Source organism: Heliconius melpomene, chromosome 18, assembly GCF_056956725.1.
Source record: "Heliconius melpomene rosina isolate 202511_hmr_F chromosome 18, ASM5695672v1, whole genome shotgun sequence".
Lineage (NCBI taxonomy): Eukaryota > Metazoa > Arthropoda > Insecta > Lepidoptera > Nymphalidae > Heliconius > Heliconius melpomene.
This window is the reverse complement of record NC_140406.1, coordinates 2,500,575-2,517,776: the sequence shown is the minus strand read 5'-3', so window position 1 is coordinate 2,517,776 and position 17,202 is coordinate 2,500,575. Positions and strand designations below refer to the sequence as shown.

The 17,202-nt window shown below is 31.6% G+C and overlaps 1 protein-coding gene across 6 annotated transcripts in view; it reads right to left on the bottom strand.

The window, feature by feature from the left end:
* Positions 1-194: 194 nt before the first annotated feature.
* LOC146529164 (uncharacterized) overlaps positions 195-17,202 on the bottom strand; it is a 90,234-nt gene continuing 73,226 nt past the window's right edge. For 2 of the 6 annotated variants that reach the window (XM_085201630.1, XM_085201633.1), the window contains 3 exons: positions 3,956-4,063; positions 2,291-2,495; positions 195-1,594 (listed from right to left, as the gene is read on the bottom strand). In XM_085201630.1, the coding sequence (XP_085057756.1) occupies positions 902-1,594; positions 2,291-2,495; positions 3,956-4,063 (1,006 nt within the window). In that variant the 3' untranslated portion in view covers positions 195-901. The remainder of the gene's footprint in view (positions 1,595-2,290; positions 2,496-3,955; positions 4,064-17,202) is intronic. The other 4 variants (XM_085201631.1, XM_085201634.1, XM_085201632.1 and 1 more) reach the window with 2 other exon arrangements.

The following is a 17,202-nucleotide window of genomic DNA, read 5'->3' as shown; positions in this document are numbered from 1 at the left end:
GGCTAACTTTTTTATTATGATAAAGTACTTTTACAAAGCAGCTTGTTACAGTTTTGCAGAAAAATAACATTAATGAATAATGTAATAAAAGGATATAATAATTATGAAACCTATTTACCTAAGCTTAATTACAAATTTTTACTCTTCAAACAAATTATATGAACATAATACATTAGAAATAAAACACAAATATATAAGTAATAGAATCATTATAATTAATATCTACAATAATTATTTAATTAGATTTGTAAAAATATCATTTCACATTGAAAACATTACGTATATTTAATATTATGCTAGTAAATGTACAATAATTTAAGCTTTTACATTATTAAATAATATTATTGTCAGCGAGTATTGGGTGTTGCTATCCTTTTTTATTACTTAGAATAAGAAAGAGATAGCTATTTGAACTTAGCAAAATACATGTATACTCGTATATAAAATATACTTTTCTTGTGTTAGTTTTTATAAAAGTGTGGTTTAAAAGTGTGGCTTAAAAGATATTTTTGAAAATTTATTAGAAATAAATATAATGCTATGATGCAAAAGTCTATTTCAATTTGAATATGAAAAATATTTCAATAAAATTTCAGTCAAGAGAGACGAGTTCAATGGTGACTATAAAAATATATGAAGATTGGATCAAAAGTTCCACTATGTATTTTTAGTATATAAAGAAGTTTAGGTATTATACAAATAATATTTTAATCTGCATAATAAAAAAGCTTACTTGAAAATATTCATTAAAAGAACAGACTTCGATCACACCACATAAAGCCACAAAAATACTCACAACTAAAACACAAAACTGACAATAAAAACGGCAAGAACAAAAAAAATATTTACAGAAGCATTTTCTTTATAAAATATAAATAAATTACACTAACAAATTTGGTATTCACAGTTCTATGGTTTTGTGTTGATTTATATTTTTCATGTTTTTGTTGCACATGTCCAACTCAAGCCTGAGACCGTCGATCTCAGCTTCTAAATTACGCGACTTCTTAAACATTTGGACATAATTTAACTGCAATTGTTTCTGATATCTTAGCACTTTATCCTTTTCCTCCGACCATTTTCGTCTTTCATTGTTGAATTGGGCTTCTTTATTTAGCATTTCCGTTTTTAGTCTGTCTATAATGGCGGAGTGACAGCTGTCATTGCAATCGGGTAATTCGCCATTTAGTCTCTGTACTTCAGCGTCTTCTAAAGCACTATCGTTGGAACTCCAATGATATTCGTTATTTTTACAATTATATATCCCTCTCATTGTTCTTCCACATTCAATTCCTTCATAACCGCTCAAAGAAACGTCAGATAGCTCTTGTCTTAACTCTTTTATTTCGGTTTTAAGTTTTTCCACCTCGATTTTATTATTCTCTTTAAACTTCGACGTTTCTGAGATATTTTCCGACAAATTAGAGTTAAGTCTGTCTATTTCAGCTTGAAGTCTTTTTAGTGTTTTGTCTTTTTCGTCGGATTCGTTGCGTAGTTTGACCATTTCTTTGTCTCTTTTGTCGAGTGTCTCTCTCAATTGGCGACAGTCGGCTTTCAGTGTTAGATATTCGTGGCCTTTTGCTGTTTGTTCGTTCTGGAATGAGAAGAGGATCATATTATATTTTATTGAAAATTATAAATAAACTGAAAATATATTGTCAGAAGGGTCTTAAAGGGAATTGAGTGTCTTAACACTAGGTTGTCACATTCCCTCTGCCTACTCCGCTATGGGCGGAAAACGTCGAGAAGCTAATAAAGATTAAAATAAGTTCTGATGAAAATGGGGCTTATATTAAATGGGGCAATATATTTTGGTTTATGCAGAATATCCTAATATTTTTTATCTGTTTGGGGCGCCAATAGGTCCTTTCAGTCTTATATATTTTTATTTTACAAGTATTTTTTTTACCAAATATTATCTTATTTCACCAAATGTTATTTTCATGCTCCTAATTTTTAAAAGGAGCAATATTTCTAAGTTGCCAATTCACAATGTTGCTTTTTAATAGAAGAGGATTGGGTTGATATTGTAATTTGCTTTAATTCACTGACTTTAACAACATATAACAATACCCATATATACTCAAAATTATACACATAGTTATGGGTTCGATTCCTATTTCGCACAATGATTACTTGTGTTAATTAAACAAGGCAACGATACTCTTTGTTTACAAGAAGACGAAAGACACGTGAATATAATAACAATAATTTCTACTCGATTATACTATTGATGAAAATAATAATTTATATGCAACTAATTCATTTAAAAACAGAAAAAAATACAAACCTGAGCATCCTTCAATTGCGTTTTCAACAACGCGATTTCTCCTGCCCTCTGACACAAGCTCCACTCGGTGTCTTCCAGTCTCTGCCTCAACAAGGCACGATCTCTTCTAACTCTTGCTAGCTCCGCTTCTCTCTCGTCGCGGCGCGTGTGAGTGTAGTTTTGTAGGAGTCGCGGCGCGCGCAGTCGGACCTCACTGCGGATACTACTGATTGTATTGATACTATTGACTATTTTTTCTACTATTTATACTAAATATATTCATAAAAATGTTCTCAAACAGTTCTCTCGTAAAGCAAGATAGACAGAAGGAACTTAATGTTAAGTACCACACATCGTCCAATTTTCAGGACACTGAGAATTGAAAATAATTTCAATATAAACATCTTCCTGAGTGGAGATTGAACCTACAACTATCGCAGTTTAAGCCAGATATTCTCCCACTGCGCCACGACGTATTTTAACTTAGTTTATACTCGTACTAATCAGGGGGTCCACAGGTATAGCTTGGTAGGTAGAGGGAACCTAGTATTTAGACACTCTGTTGCCCATTTTTCGCCGGATTCTGAAGGCGTTGCGTTTTGAGCGGCTGAACTCACACCGCGTTTTGCCTCGACATAAAAGCGAAAAAATTAAAATATAAATTTAAATAAATATTTTATTTCCTCGGGTGGGGATCGAACCCAGAATCAGCCGCGTTTACAGTTAAACTCTTGTGCCCCTTCTCTACGACTGGCCTCAGTGTAACTATTACAATATAGAGAATCAATTCAATCAAGTAAAATAATGCGCTGAACAAAAAATATTTTAAATAGTTTCGAATATAAATTACAAAGAATGTAAAATAAAACCATTCGTTTTTTCTTACTTGGCAGAATGTTTGCTGAATATGCACTATGTTTCCGTTTCTAACCATAAAATTATTATTTGGATTTAAGAAATATTTATCTATTTTAAATAAGTACTTATATTCAAGAGGAATACCTACAGGGTTTTATTTCTTCGTTATATTTACATATAATACGTACTAGAGAAGGAAAAGGAAAATTCATTGAAATAGTCAATAGTTTCATAAAAATATAAAATATGTGCATTAAAAAATATGTATAAATAATAACATAAATTATTTATGATATTTTTAGCCTTCCTTTCCAAGAATATGAACGCATTTTACGGAACGATTACCAAGTAAGTCACGACATTCTAATGGAACTATATTTTTATACATAATGTCAATTATTTAAGGCTGTTCTAGTTTCTTTTATGAATAACAAAAAGAGAGCTTTATACTGGAGCACGCTATGAATGAAACATACTATTAATTGAAATCAAAAGTACGTACTAGTTTTAAAGAGTTTTTGTGTATTAAAGAGTTAAAGAGGAGGCCAGTCGTGCCGCAGGGACACAAGCGTGTGATGGTAAACGCAAATGGTTGTAGGTTCTCCACTTGAGGAAATGTAATATTTATTTAAATTTAAATTCTTCAGAATTTGGCGAAAATGGGGAATGGAGTGTGTAAACACCAGGTTAGTCTACCCTGCTGCGTGCGGGTATGCAGTGAAAACTGATATATATAATTCAGATACTAAATAAGAATTTATATAAACTTTTGGTCACCAAGATCTCACCGTTTAAAATAATAAACAAACGAAAATCTAGTCTATTTACCTATAGTCATGATGGTCGCGCTCCAACTCTGCGACGCCGGAGTCGGCGGGCGAGGGCGCGGGCGCGGGCTCTTTGAACTCTGAACCTAGACCGGAACTGGATTTCGTCCTGGAATACATAATGAGACAAATTAGGTAAAATAATTATATTATACTTATTCTATTTCTTGTGACTCTATGTGGCGTAACACAACGCCGTGTTCTATCATCCCATATTAAAATATTTTTACGAATTTTGCCATAAACAAAATTTCTACCTACAAACGTTGCGTTAAGTCAGGCGAGTTTTAAAGTTTGATGTTTAATTTAGATTTGACATTTTATTTAACAGGATTGATTTTTATTACCATCCCAAATAAGGATATAATTTAAAGCTTAATCATAAAATCGTTCAGTGGGACAATCAACTCAAAAAAAAAACTAAATTATTGCAAAAAGATTAGCAATAAGAATTATAAATATAATGCTATTTCGTAATGGCGTTATTTAGTTAATCGAATATTTTTTTAACAAAGACCATAGGTTCAAATCAATTCAATTATCGCAGAAAGATAATATCTATAAATAGTCCCTAATTGAAATTGCCATTCAAAATGTATTGGATAATATAATATGATAGAGTGCAAATGATTATGCTAATAGAATATTATCTATTAATAATTTGGAAATAAACTTTTATAGTTATTATTTATATGACAACATTTGATATTGAGTGAATGTGCGTGGGCTTTCGTTATTGAGTTCATTGTATTGTAATTTAATGTTACTAATAAAATTTATATTAAGATATCATTTTATATAAAATGACTCTAATGTTACTTTGATTCTTATGCAAATTAAAGGCTTGTTTTAAATTTATCACGCCAATTTAACAGAAAGAAACTTTTTAAATAATTGAAATATAAAAATTGTATATATTTTTGGAAATTTATAATTTTTTTTATTAAATAGGCACATCCGAAAAATGTTTAAAATTTTTCCGAGACTTTTACTATTTAATTATTACTTGTATTAGTATAATATCTGTATTAATATAATTTCAAATAAAGTTTAATAAAAAACATCACTAATGGCGACAAATTGCTCCACTCTAAATTATTTTAGATACGCCTTATGGCGTCAATATTTAAAATGAACGAACATACCTTAAAGTATCTACAAAATATTATACGAACAACACTTTATTTACACTTTAACTGTTTACATTTATTATGATTATCTTAATTTTATCAGTACAAAGATTCGCGCGTACGTATTTAATCTCAAGGTATAAGACCATATAAGGAGCGTTAAATATTTTTTTACTTTTGTACTTTCGGCTTTCCTTTACAAGTCTCTTTATATTTAGGGATACCACTTAATTTCTATAAGCGAGTGCCAAATCACCTTTTATGTGACGTTTAATTCGATTCGTAATTATCCTCTTTAAAGGAGTTATTTCTTAAATTACTTTTTTTTAGCTTCACGTTTTATCTTGTTCATAGCATATAAGCAGAGAGCCTAGTGTTAAGACCTCCCATCCGTCCCCCGATTCCGCCGAATTCTGGAGGCATTGCGCGTTGAGTGGTGGAACTCTACCTCGCGCTTTGTCTCGTTTCCAAAGCGACGGAATGAGAATATTAGATATTTCATTTCCTCGAGTGGAAATACAAAAATAAATACTTTGGATTTATGTAATGTATAGCTTTACGTATAATCCCGCATAGCAGAGGGTACTCAGTAAATGATTTTCAATGATTTCGAGACACCTCCAGAGAATGGATGGGACCCTTAACCATCGTACTAACAATCAGACGCTGTCCTACTACGGTCTTATAATTATTATGAAAATATTCGTTACATTGCAAGTTGTGTTTTTCAAGACAATTGAAAAATACTATGTAGAGAAATTGTTTACGCTCAGCTGAATAGATACATAGTAAGTACAGAATCTTTAGTTTCTTTACACTCGGACTGTCTCGATAGCAAGTACTTGCCAAGCAGCGATGTACATACATATGTAATTATATTCACTTAGCGTATGGTAAAAGTTAACTAAATTGTTTTATGTTGAAGTTATTTTTTTATTTATTAAGCTAGTGGATAGCGGGAAGCTGGTTGATGCTCTATAAGTCAATATATTTTTTTATAATAATATATAGTGAAATAAAAACCATAAAAAAAAAACACTTTTCAACATCAAGTGATAACAACAATAAGTGTTTAGTGTTTTAATTGTTACTAACATGTGGACTATACTCTTAAATAAATAAATTTATTATTATTATTATTATTATTATAAAAGTGCTGCAGAATGTCCTGCGGGAGCTATAAATTGTATGAGCCTTAACTGAAATGATTTACTCGTCATCACAACAACTCGTTAGTACCAAGAGCTTTAAATATACGAATTCACTTGACGAATACGAATAGTGCACTTACTACCTGTAAGCTCATTTCCGGATAAATGCGTAAAGCTCTTTTTAAAAATAAATTTTTACTTATTTATTAGGTTCAATTTGTATCCCGCACGTGGCAGAGTAGGCAGAAGGAACCTAGTGTTAAGACACTCAGTTTCCCACCTTTAGCCGAATTTTTCGAGGCATTGCGTCTTAAGTGGCGGAACTCGTCACTCATCGTCGGGTTTTTGCCTTAGTGCCAGAGCAAAGAAATGAAAACATTAATAAATAATAATTCATTTCCTAAGTGTCGGTAGAACCCACAGCCGTCGTGTTACAGTCACACACTTGCGCGCCTGCGCCACGACAGCCTCAAAAGAATATATTAATAACTTTTTATATTACATATAGGAAATAATAAATACATAGGTATAATATAAAAAAGTAAGCCAATTTATACCCGATCCAATTACTAATTGCTATCATTTATTGATAAGATCATTAGTGCATCTAAGAAAATATCCACTCAGGCTAGTTAAGTAAGAGATGAATACAACTTGCCTCTTGTCGAACACACTTGACAAGTAATAATTATGGCCACTCACTTTGTAAGCGCAAATGTAAATCGATAAGGCTATTACTGTCGCAAGATTAATTTGAGGCTCTATCGGTAATATGAGCATAACTAAATCAAATCTCTACTTGGAGCTAAATAATATTCCTCGTATTACAAAAGTATTCTATAATAGGATTATGTTAAAGTGGATTCAGAAACTGGAATACGTTTTTACAGAGTGAAATATAATTTTAAAATTTGGCGGTAAAGGTAGAGAAAACTTTTGAATCTGTTTTCTATTTTTGCTTAATGTGTCTCCGCTCTGGTAACAGGGCAAAACGTGGCGTTGAGTTCCGCCACTCAACACGCAATGCCGCAAAAATTGGGCGGAAAGTGAGAACGGAGTGTCTTTACACTAGGTTTCCTCTGTCTATCTTGCTATTTGCAGGATATCCGCTTTCGTTTTCTGAATTGATTATGAAACATAATGAATATGAGCGAACATTACTATTACATTTCAAATGAACGTTCTTTGTGTATCTTTCTTTATATTTATAATTAAAGACTACTATTAAGTATTATGTCCACAGGTTGTTCGGACACCAAGCACCTAACAAAAATATTTTACTTTTTATCAAGTAAAGAAATATATATATAAAAACGTTATAACCCACATAACATGTACTACTTAAGAAGCGTAAATTTAACGTGAGAATTCAGATAGTAGTGTTATATTACTTGTAAATATCATATTAATATAGTATAAAAGTTTTGAAGGCCTTATGTTGGGAGGCATGAGCGTAACGCTCGACAGCCTGTCGTGCTCCAGCGGCGGAGCGTGGCAACACTTGAGTTAAAACCTTCTTTGAATTTTGTATAATACCTATGTGAATTACTGTTACTTTTTATATATTTGTTTTATTAAATTTTTTACGGTAAAATATCTCGTATCTCTAGTATAAGACTAAGTAAGAAGAGAGTATTCTAATATAATAATTAATAAGGACAAATATTTAGAAACGTAAAAATATTTTAAAGCGACTTTTGAAAATCATCCAAAAATGTCTAAATTCTCACAAATGGCATTCTATTCTTGATTTTTGGTCCATTTCGAAGACACAGAGCGTAGAGTTGCGCAACTTAACACAAACATTCTTTCAATTGATACTGCATCATATTATTTCTTCCTAAGCAAAATAAGTGAACTAGACCTATTATAACAAGAAGAAGAAGATTAACATATGATGAGGCGATTCCTATTTAATATTAATATTCTGCTTAACATACTAACAAAGAAATAGGCCATTCATATAGTTATATCCTTTAAAGAAAACTTCCGTTTCCGTAAATGTTATTTTTATACTTTATCACTATTATAAAAGATTTGAACCGGGAACGGAAGCCATTAAATTACAATATAAAAATTCTGATAATATTTTACTGTTTCATAACAAAAAAATGTTATAGTGTTTTAATTGCATTGTTTTTAAATTTAAGTTATGTAAAAAGTTTTCTATGTCAATTACGAAAATCTTAGATACTACATTTATGATCATTGTAGTTTTAAAATACGAGAATATATTATATAATCTATATATATAAAAGGACTTGTCCTCACTGACTGAGGTAAGACGCACGCACAGCCGTAACCGCTGTGCGTAGAAACGTTAAATTTGGACAAAAGTTTACTTTCGTAATCTGGACATCCACTAAGAAGGGGTTTTGAAAAATTTTAACCCTAAAGGGGTGAAATAGGGGTTCAAAGTTTGTATGGAAAAACATTTAAATCGGCACCGATTTTTATAAAATTTGAAATGTAGATTTTTAAAAGTATTTAATAGAACACGTGTTTCATCGTTTTCTAGAATTCTCCCTCTAAGGGCACAAATAAGGGGTTGAAAGTTTGTATAGAATTTTTTTTAAGTCAGCACCAATTTTTATAAAATTTGGAATTCAGACTCTTAAAAGTATTTAATTGAACACATGTTTTATGTTTTCTTGAATTCTTCCCCTAAGGGTGCAAATAAAGGGTTGAAAGTTTGTATAGAAAAATCTTTAAAACACCACCGATTATTATAAAAATTTAAATTTAGACTCTTAAAAATATTAATTTGAACATGTGTTTCATGGTTTTCTAGAATTCACCCCTTCAGGGTGCAAATAAGGGGTTGAAAGTTTGTATGGAAAAATCATTAAATCGCCACCGAATTTTATAAAATTTGAAATTTCGACTCTTAAAAATATTTAATTGAACACATGTTTCATGGTTTACTAGAATTCACCCCTAAATAAGCTAGCGAAGCTGCGCGCGTCCGCTAGTTATTATATATTTTGTCTTTTTTATTAATGTGTAATTGCGTTATATATGGCACCCTTTCGTTTGATTGATTGATGATTTTTCTTTTTTTCCTTTGGTATATTGAGCAATACTTCTTAGGTATGACTTGAAATATTAATTTAAAGCATTTTTTAATGGAAAAAGGACAAGGGAAACGAGCGTTCGGGTCACCTGGATGGTGATCACCGCCGCCCACGACCTCGTGCAGCTCCAGAGGAGCTACAGGTGCGTTGCCGGCCTTTGAGGTGGAGATAGACGCTCTTTTTGAAGGCCCTAAGTATTGCGGGTTTTCACCACTTTTTACCTATTTAGAGTCCTTTCATAGTGGGTCACAAATTTTATACCATACAATATCGATACCTACATTTATAAATATATTTTCCCGAATGGTGTTTGAACCCCCAACTATTACCATTATTGAGGCAATTGCTTCACAATGGGTTCAATATTTTGCAATCGAATTTCGAATTGCAGCTAAGTTGCGAAAGAGCGCTATTACAATTTTAATTATCCGTTTCATGCAAACCAAAGGCCATGGACCGTAGTTCCTGACCATGTGACCAGTACTCTATTGTTTTTCCTTTGCAGCCTCCGGTTAAACTTTATTAGTATTCTAAATAAGGCGTATGGATATAACCTGCATGCTTTATATGTGCGCTAGCTAAAGTAATGATTTATAAATGGTTGTGTAATTTAGGAATATATGTATAAGTAAAAAAATATATATGGAGAGAGGAGAACGGAGTTATGAGTCACTAGGCTCCTTATTTATTCCCCTAAAGGTACAAGAATGACATTAATTGCATTTTACTATGTTTACTTTTTGCTAAAAAGAATTAATAAGATAATACTGTGTGACATTCTTTTATATTTTCCATATATATTTTAATAGATTTCTATTGATTTCCTAGGTAACGCATTACCTATGGACCCTCAGCAATACTCTTCAGGATTACAAACAAAAGACAATAACAATAAAAAACGTATCAAAATCAAAACTAATTAATAAAAACGATTTCTATACATTTATTTTAACCATTGACTCTCGATGCTTTTACTTGCGTACATACAATATACAGCTTATACAGAATGTTTCATAAAGGAACATCTGTCCCTTTATTTGGAACTCAACACTCTGATCCCTTCGCATAAATTACGGGCGCTACTTTTAGATGGGAAGGGCACGTGTAGACCACGTGTCTGAGTGGCATATTGGATTATGCTTAATGGTTATTAACCGATATATTTTTAACTAGCGACTATCTCGCGGCTTCGTCCGCTTGTACTATACAATTTTCATGATTTAATAACATTGTAACTATATTTTTTGTTGTTTGCGATTCTTTATATTGGCTTAACTTTTTTATTTATGAACTGATTGAAATAAAAGAAGCACTAAATATTAAGGAAAGTTTGTCAAAATACAACAGCAAAAAACTGCATTTAAATCGGTTAAGTCATTTCTGAAATTAGCTCGAACAAACGCACAGAAAAACAGTGTTGTGTAGTAAATATATTTTGGTAATGGAAAATGTAGTGTTTTAACACTGGGTTCCCCACAGCAAAAAAATGTGATAAAAGACAATTATTACAAACTTATCGACTTTTATTAGGGCGAAACTACAGAATAAAAGTATTATGGAAAACGTGTATATTAAAAGAACGAAATTCTTCAAATCGGTTCACTTAAAAAGAAAACGAATTGTGCAAATGACCGAAACATGACAAACCGTAAAACCTATATCAAGTATCAGGAAACATTGTGCAACACTAAAGGAAACGTATTGTGTGCACTTGATAATAGAATCAGAGGAAATAACTGAGTGGTGACTTATATTTTTGTATTTACTGGTATTGTTTTTAATTTTGTGAAGACAGAGTGAATTTTATTTCAAGATATAGCATGTTTAGCGGCGAGACTCGACAAAAAATGACAATGTCTTTCCCTCTTAATGAGATGCCCTATATTTGTATTATACTCTATTGCTTATACCTTCTAAATAGACAAACTTCAGCAAAACAGCCAAATATACGTAATTAACTACCCGGAAGAACTTGTCTAAGATACGTATGTTACTATAGAAAAAATATTGTAGCACGTATTTGATATCTTTATTAAATAGGCCTATTATTAAATTTCATTAGTAGAACGTGTTATAAAAATGCATAAAAGCATTAAGTCAGCCTGCGTAAAATATTATTGCATGCAATATGTTGAAAACTATTATTTATAATAATTATTATAAATAATATTTTTCAACATAATCTAATAAATCACAGATTATAAACAATAAAATATAATTCTTAGGTATGTTTACAAGGTGGTTGTGGTTCGATTCCCGCTCTGGGATTAATATTTATTTTCATTCCCTCGCTATGGTAACAAGGCACACATATTATTAATTTATATCAGAAACGTAAATGCTTTTAAGCATCTTAAATTTGTTTCTAAAGAAATAGTTATACATACCTACGAATTATAAAATCGATAATCGTTTATTCACTAGAAGGGAAGCCTTACAATTCATATGTAAATAACCAAGACGATGTCCGTCTGAATACATTTTAAGGTCAAGAGCTCAAATATACAACCAAATCAATGGTGACTTAAATATTATGCTTCTTAATTAATAATATACATATAAATATATTGGCCGTATAATTTTAATTGTAAATATTTAAGAAATAGAAAAAGTATATTTTATGGAAGCGTAGAACCGTATGCATAGGTGAAGCATATTTGGTCTTTAGACGATATTTCTTCTGGGTCAGAAGCATTTAATACATAATTCTGATATATTTAACAGACAACCAAATAAAAATATTTTTACATATAAATATTAACATGAATGATATCGTGTATTGTCCACTATTGTCTCTACATGCAGAATGACTTACAACTTTGACAAATCTCTAACGCGATGGTAGTAAAGTTGAAAATATACTAACAGACGTCGTGCTCACTGTAGCATTGTCACGTGAAAGCCATTATAATTATTTTTTCGTGCCTAACGCGTAGCTATGTCTCTACAAATGGACATATCGTATAAGAATTTAAGCTTACAATGTTAATATCGGGGAGAAAACTAATATGATTTAAGTTTTCTTAATAATGAAAATAGAGAGAATCAATATAAACAGAAGGGCACAGGGTATGCGGCGATGAGTCACAGCCCTCCCGCGGAGGACCTCCCCTATTCTTTCAATGATCCTCAAAAGGAATACAGATTTTGCTAGTAATTTCATAAATAAATTAATCTATTTATAATTAAGTGAAAATTAAGAAGAATAGCATAAATGCTTAATAATTAGACAATATAAAACCATTAAATCTACGAAACTCACCTATACATTGTAATAGTCCAAAAAAATATCAAAAATCACATCACAAAATCACAAACACTGCTACAAATCCAATATATCATACATTTCACTACTTCTACTTTAAAAAAACTGTGTTTTCAAATAAAAAAACACGTTAAAATATAGCAACTGTATGTACGTTTGAAGCGACGTAACCACGCAATGCTCTATGTGTGAATGCGCGCGCGTGCCGTATCGGGCCGCTAAGACGGCGCATCTATTAAAATAATTGTCGTACTTCGAATTAGCTGGCTGCTCTAATAATTGCTTAATGATAGTTAATTTGAAATCGACTTTCTGAAGGAAAACTCAGTTTCTTTACGATGTCACCGAATAAGGAATTTACTCATTAAATCGCATGTGTGCTTTGGGATTTATAAATAACTTTTAGTATTAGTCACAAGAATTTTGCATGTGGATTGTATGTGTCATTACTGCAATTTTATTTACCTTTTTTATATTCAAAGCATAGTCGCAGTTACTAATTGTGTTACTGTCGTAAACAGGATGAAGTGATCTCTTTTCGAACTAATATATAAATTTATATTTCCATTTCTTCGCTCTGGTGTCGAGGCAAAGCGCAGCGTTGAGTTCTGCTACTCAACACGCCAACATGCCTCCAGAATTCGCAAGAAAGTGGGGAACGGAGTGTCTTAACACTAGGTTCCCTCTGTCTACCCTGCTGTGTGCGGCATACAGCGTGAAGCTAATTTGATTTGATTTTGAAAAGTATAATGTATAAGTAGCATTTACAGTCTTAAAAATTAATCCACATCCAATATATTTTCTTTCTAACTTAAATATATAAAAAAAATGGAATCTGCCACTTATTTTCTTTACCAACGAAACAAAACGAAAGTGTTTTACATGTCTACACAGCGTCATATTACCACCACCGGCGCGGGCGTCCATTCACAAACGCGCGCGCGAGAGTCGAGTACGAGCAGACGAGCACTAATCATTTTAATTAAACGACTAATAATTGCCCTAGTCATTGACACGTGGGTGGTTTGTTTTATTTGTTAATTCTTTTAATATGTTATACGGGGTGGGAAGTCGTAGATTCAGATTAAGTTTAAGATTTTTTTTTTTCATTTAAAATATATACAGATGAAGTTATACCAATAAAAAGTTTAAGTTGAATCAAAAAAACTTCTACGGTATCTAGGTATCTATCTATTTATAAGTTGTTAACATATTTTTAAAACATTATTTTCGTATTTGCAAAAATAAATCTATCATACAATATAGATTTGTGCACAACTACGAGTAAAAAGCACCCTGCGAAACGAGAAAGATAAGAAAAAGAAGTCTAATTAATATCTACTCAAGATTTTTTTTTTATATATTGTATAAAGTATTTAAATCGCAATCTACACAAGTTCCACTACATAAAAGGCTTACTGAATTACATTTCAAAAGTTACGTAAATGTCAATCGTTTTTACCAAAGTGTTACTACCGCAAACCACTCATTAGGTGCTCTTCTATGTTACAGCATTATATTTTATCATTGCGTTATATTCTTACAAAATTTGAAAAGGTTCTGATGTAATTTCTTGCCTTTTTCATTTAATCCACACAAAAGTGTGGGATTATTTTTTCTTTTAATATTTCCTGATTTTTTTAGAGAAATTTAAAAGAGTCTAGTAACAAAATACTTCGTTCTCCTCTATGTGGCCTTTTAACCCAGAATAAATCAAAATTTTTGCCTAATCAGACTGAAGAAGTATTTGAGTACAACATCTGTCCAAATGATTCCCGCATCTAAAAGTGAGTCCTCATGACATATCAATTTTACTTTCAATCATAATATTTTTAAACTAACTTGATTACTATTATCTTATTGTCCAATCATCTTTTATTGAAAACAATTGTTAATCTCTACAAATAAACCATAAACTAAACAAACTAGAACGAAACCTTGGCAGAATTGTTTTGAAGCTAGATTTCCCAAGTGCAATAAATTGCATAAAGGCTGTCACGGTGCGCTCGACATAATCGCATAATTGTCCATTTCATCTCAAAATTGGATAAGTATAGGTGAGATTTACAGTAGACGACTTGAGTAAGTAGGATTAATGCTCAATATTCCTCTAAGCAATTATGGAAATTGACTGGTTTGGTAGTGTTTTATGATACTTGTTACAAACTGGGACAATACAGATTGTAAATCAATAGTAAGATTTGCTACTTTCTTCATAGTTTATTAACGTGACAAAAATCTATGCCTATTCATAGAGTATGTTTGGACCAGTGCTTTATAGGACGTAGATATAAATCAAGTACTTTGACAAGATTGACTCTAATAATGTCACGTTGCCCCCTATTTTCTGTTTAGTTCCGTAAGACACTAACAACAACAATAACACTACAATGGCCTAACAATTTAACTGTCAGATATTAATCAAATTGATTTTCATTGAAATTTTATTTTAATATTCAAAATATTTTGATACATGATATTCGATGATACTTTATATTATTGTTTAATAAATAGTGACATTTTTACGGCCATCACATAAAATCGTTTAAGATATAAAATCGATATAAAAATATTCGTCTGTCAAAATGAAACTAAAATTTTAATCATTAAAATAACATAGCAAATAAATATAAATCACACTTTATATCATCATCACAGTCTATTACACACTCTAGTGGGAATTTGGATGATGTCACCAATGACAACGCTATCATATAGATATACATATGTAGCACATAAGTGGTGATGAATGAAAAGAACGATTATCATAAATTTTCTGTGTAATTTCTATAATCAATCAGTTTATAGATTATTGAATCAATCTGTTAAAAAAGCTTATATAGCTTATATTCTATTTATATTCCAATAAAATATATAATAGGCACGGTACGCAGAGTAGCCAATGCTACCTCTTTTTGCCATATTTCAAAGCGTTAACTTTACAGTATATATATCAATCAAACGAAGGAAACTACAGCTCCTTCGTAATAATACAGTCTTTATAATGAAGATTTTTCTTGAGATTTAACCCCATGATAGTATTTTACATATAATCTACTTAACTTGCCAACAAAATTGAATACAACAACGACTAAACTATGCGATTCAAAGTATAATAATATTATGTCTAATCAATATTAATTCCGTACAAAATGTGCGGACGACATTCCGACACACGCGTTAAGTTCCCGGTAACCAATATATGCCGTGCAATCGCTGTCTGTGACGATTTGACTGGTAACTCTATTCTTTTTTTAGCTACCTGCTATATCCTATAGGGTAGGCAGAGAGAGGGAACCTAATGTTAAGACACTCCGTTCGCCATTTTACGCCAAATTTCGGTACATTGCGTATTGAGGCGTTACCTTGTTACAAGAGGAAATAAAAAAAATTTAAACAATTCGTTCCCTCAAATGGGAATCAAACACACAACCGTCACAGTAACTGGCCACTGTGCTACGACGGCCGCCATTCTTATCATTCTATATCCATTTAAGGCGTGGGATTGTAGAGGTTTCGTTAAGAATAATTTCGGTAGTTGAAACTTCACAGGAATACTTATATATGACCTACTTGGGATTCACAATGTGCTTTGCGGCTTTTATATAGGAATTTGTTTGACAATCTTAGATTTAAAGTATGTTAAAAGATTAATTTATGTATATAATATATTTTTTTATAATATGTATGAGTTTTGACAATACTGTTGGTTCCGTTCTTTTTATTATGGCGTTCCGAGCGTGGTGACTGTTAGTTAAAAGGTTGAAAAATTTAAAAGACAACTTATATATTGCTGGGCAGAATTAATTTAAGAATAAAAATACTAACTTTATTATATTTAATAACAATTATAAATGATATGTAATTTAGAATTTTTTTAGGGTTTCTTATTTTAGGCATTAGAATAACACACAGCAGGGTAGACAGTGTGAACCTGGGAACTTAGTGTTTAGACGCGTCGTTCTCATTAGGACACTTCGAGTAGAGGAGTCTCAACACCGGAGCGAATAAATGAAAGTATTAAATATTTAATTTCCTCGAGTGTGAATCGAACTCACAACCATATACGTTTACAGTCACACGCATATGCACTTGCGCCACTAGTGGCCTTTATTAGTTGGCCTTAGATTATCTATTATACCTGTAACGACCGCACTACATCTCAGTTCTCGTTACGCGGGAGACGTTGATGGACCAGTTATGGCCCATTTCATACTTAATAAGCATCTATCGTTGCGAATATCCATTATGTGCAACATGACGTACATTGAAGATTACATTTTGATTAATAGGTACTATGTTTTATCCACTCAAATACTATTTTTTCGTAGTATTTGTAGAAAAATTACCGTATATAATATGAAAGTGGAGGCGATAATATTATTTTCCGTGAACAATGATTGTGGGTTCAAATACCACAAAAAGCTTTCTGATCAGACTTAAAACAGAAGATTATCAGATGGACTTGTATGAATGTCATATTGCCGAGAAACTAAATGTCATATCTAGATTATCCTTTTCGATTAAAATCATATACTCGTATATTCTAATTTAAGGAACCACTCAACTTTCATTAAAATCAGGTCAGTAGTTTTTTAAAATACGACTACCCACACACTTCTGGAAAC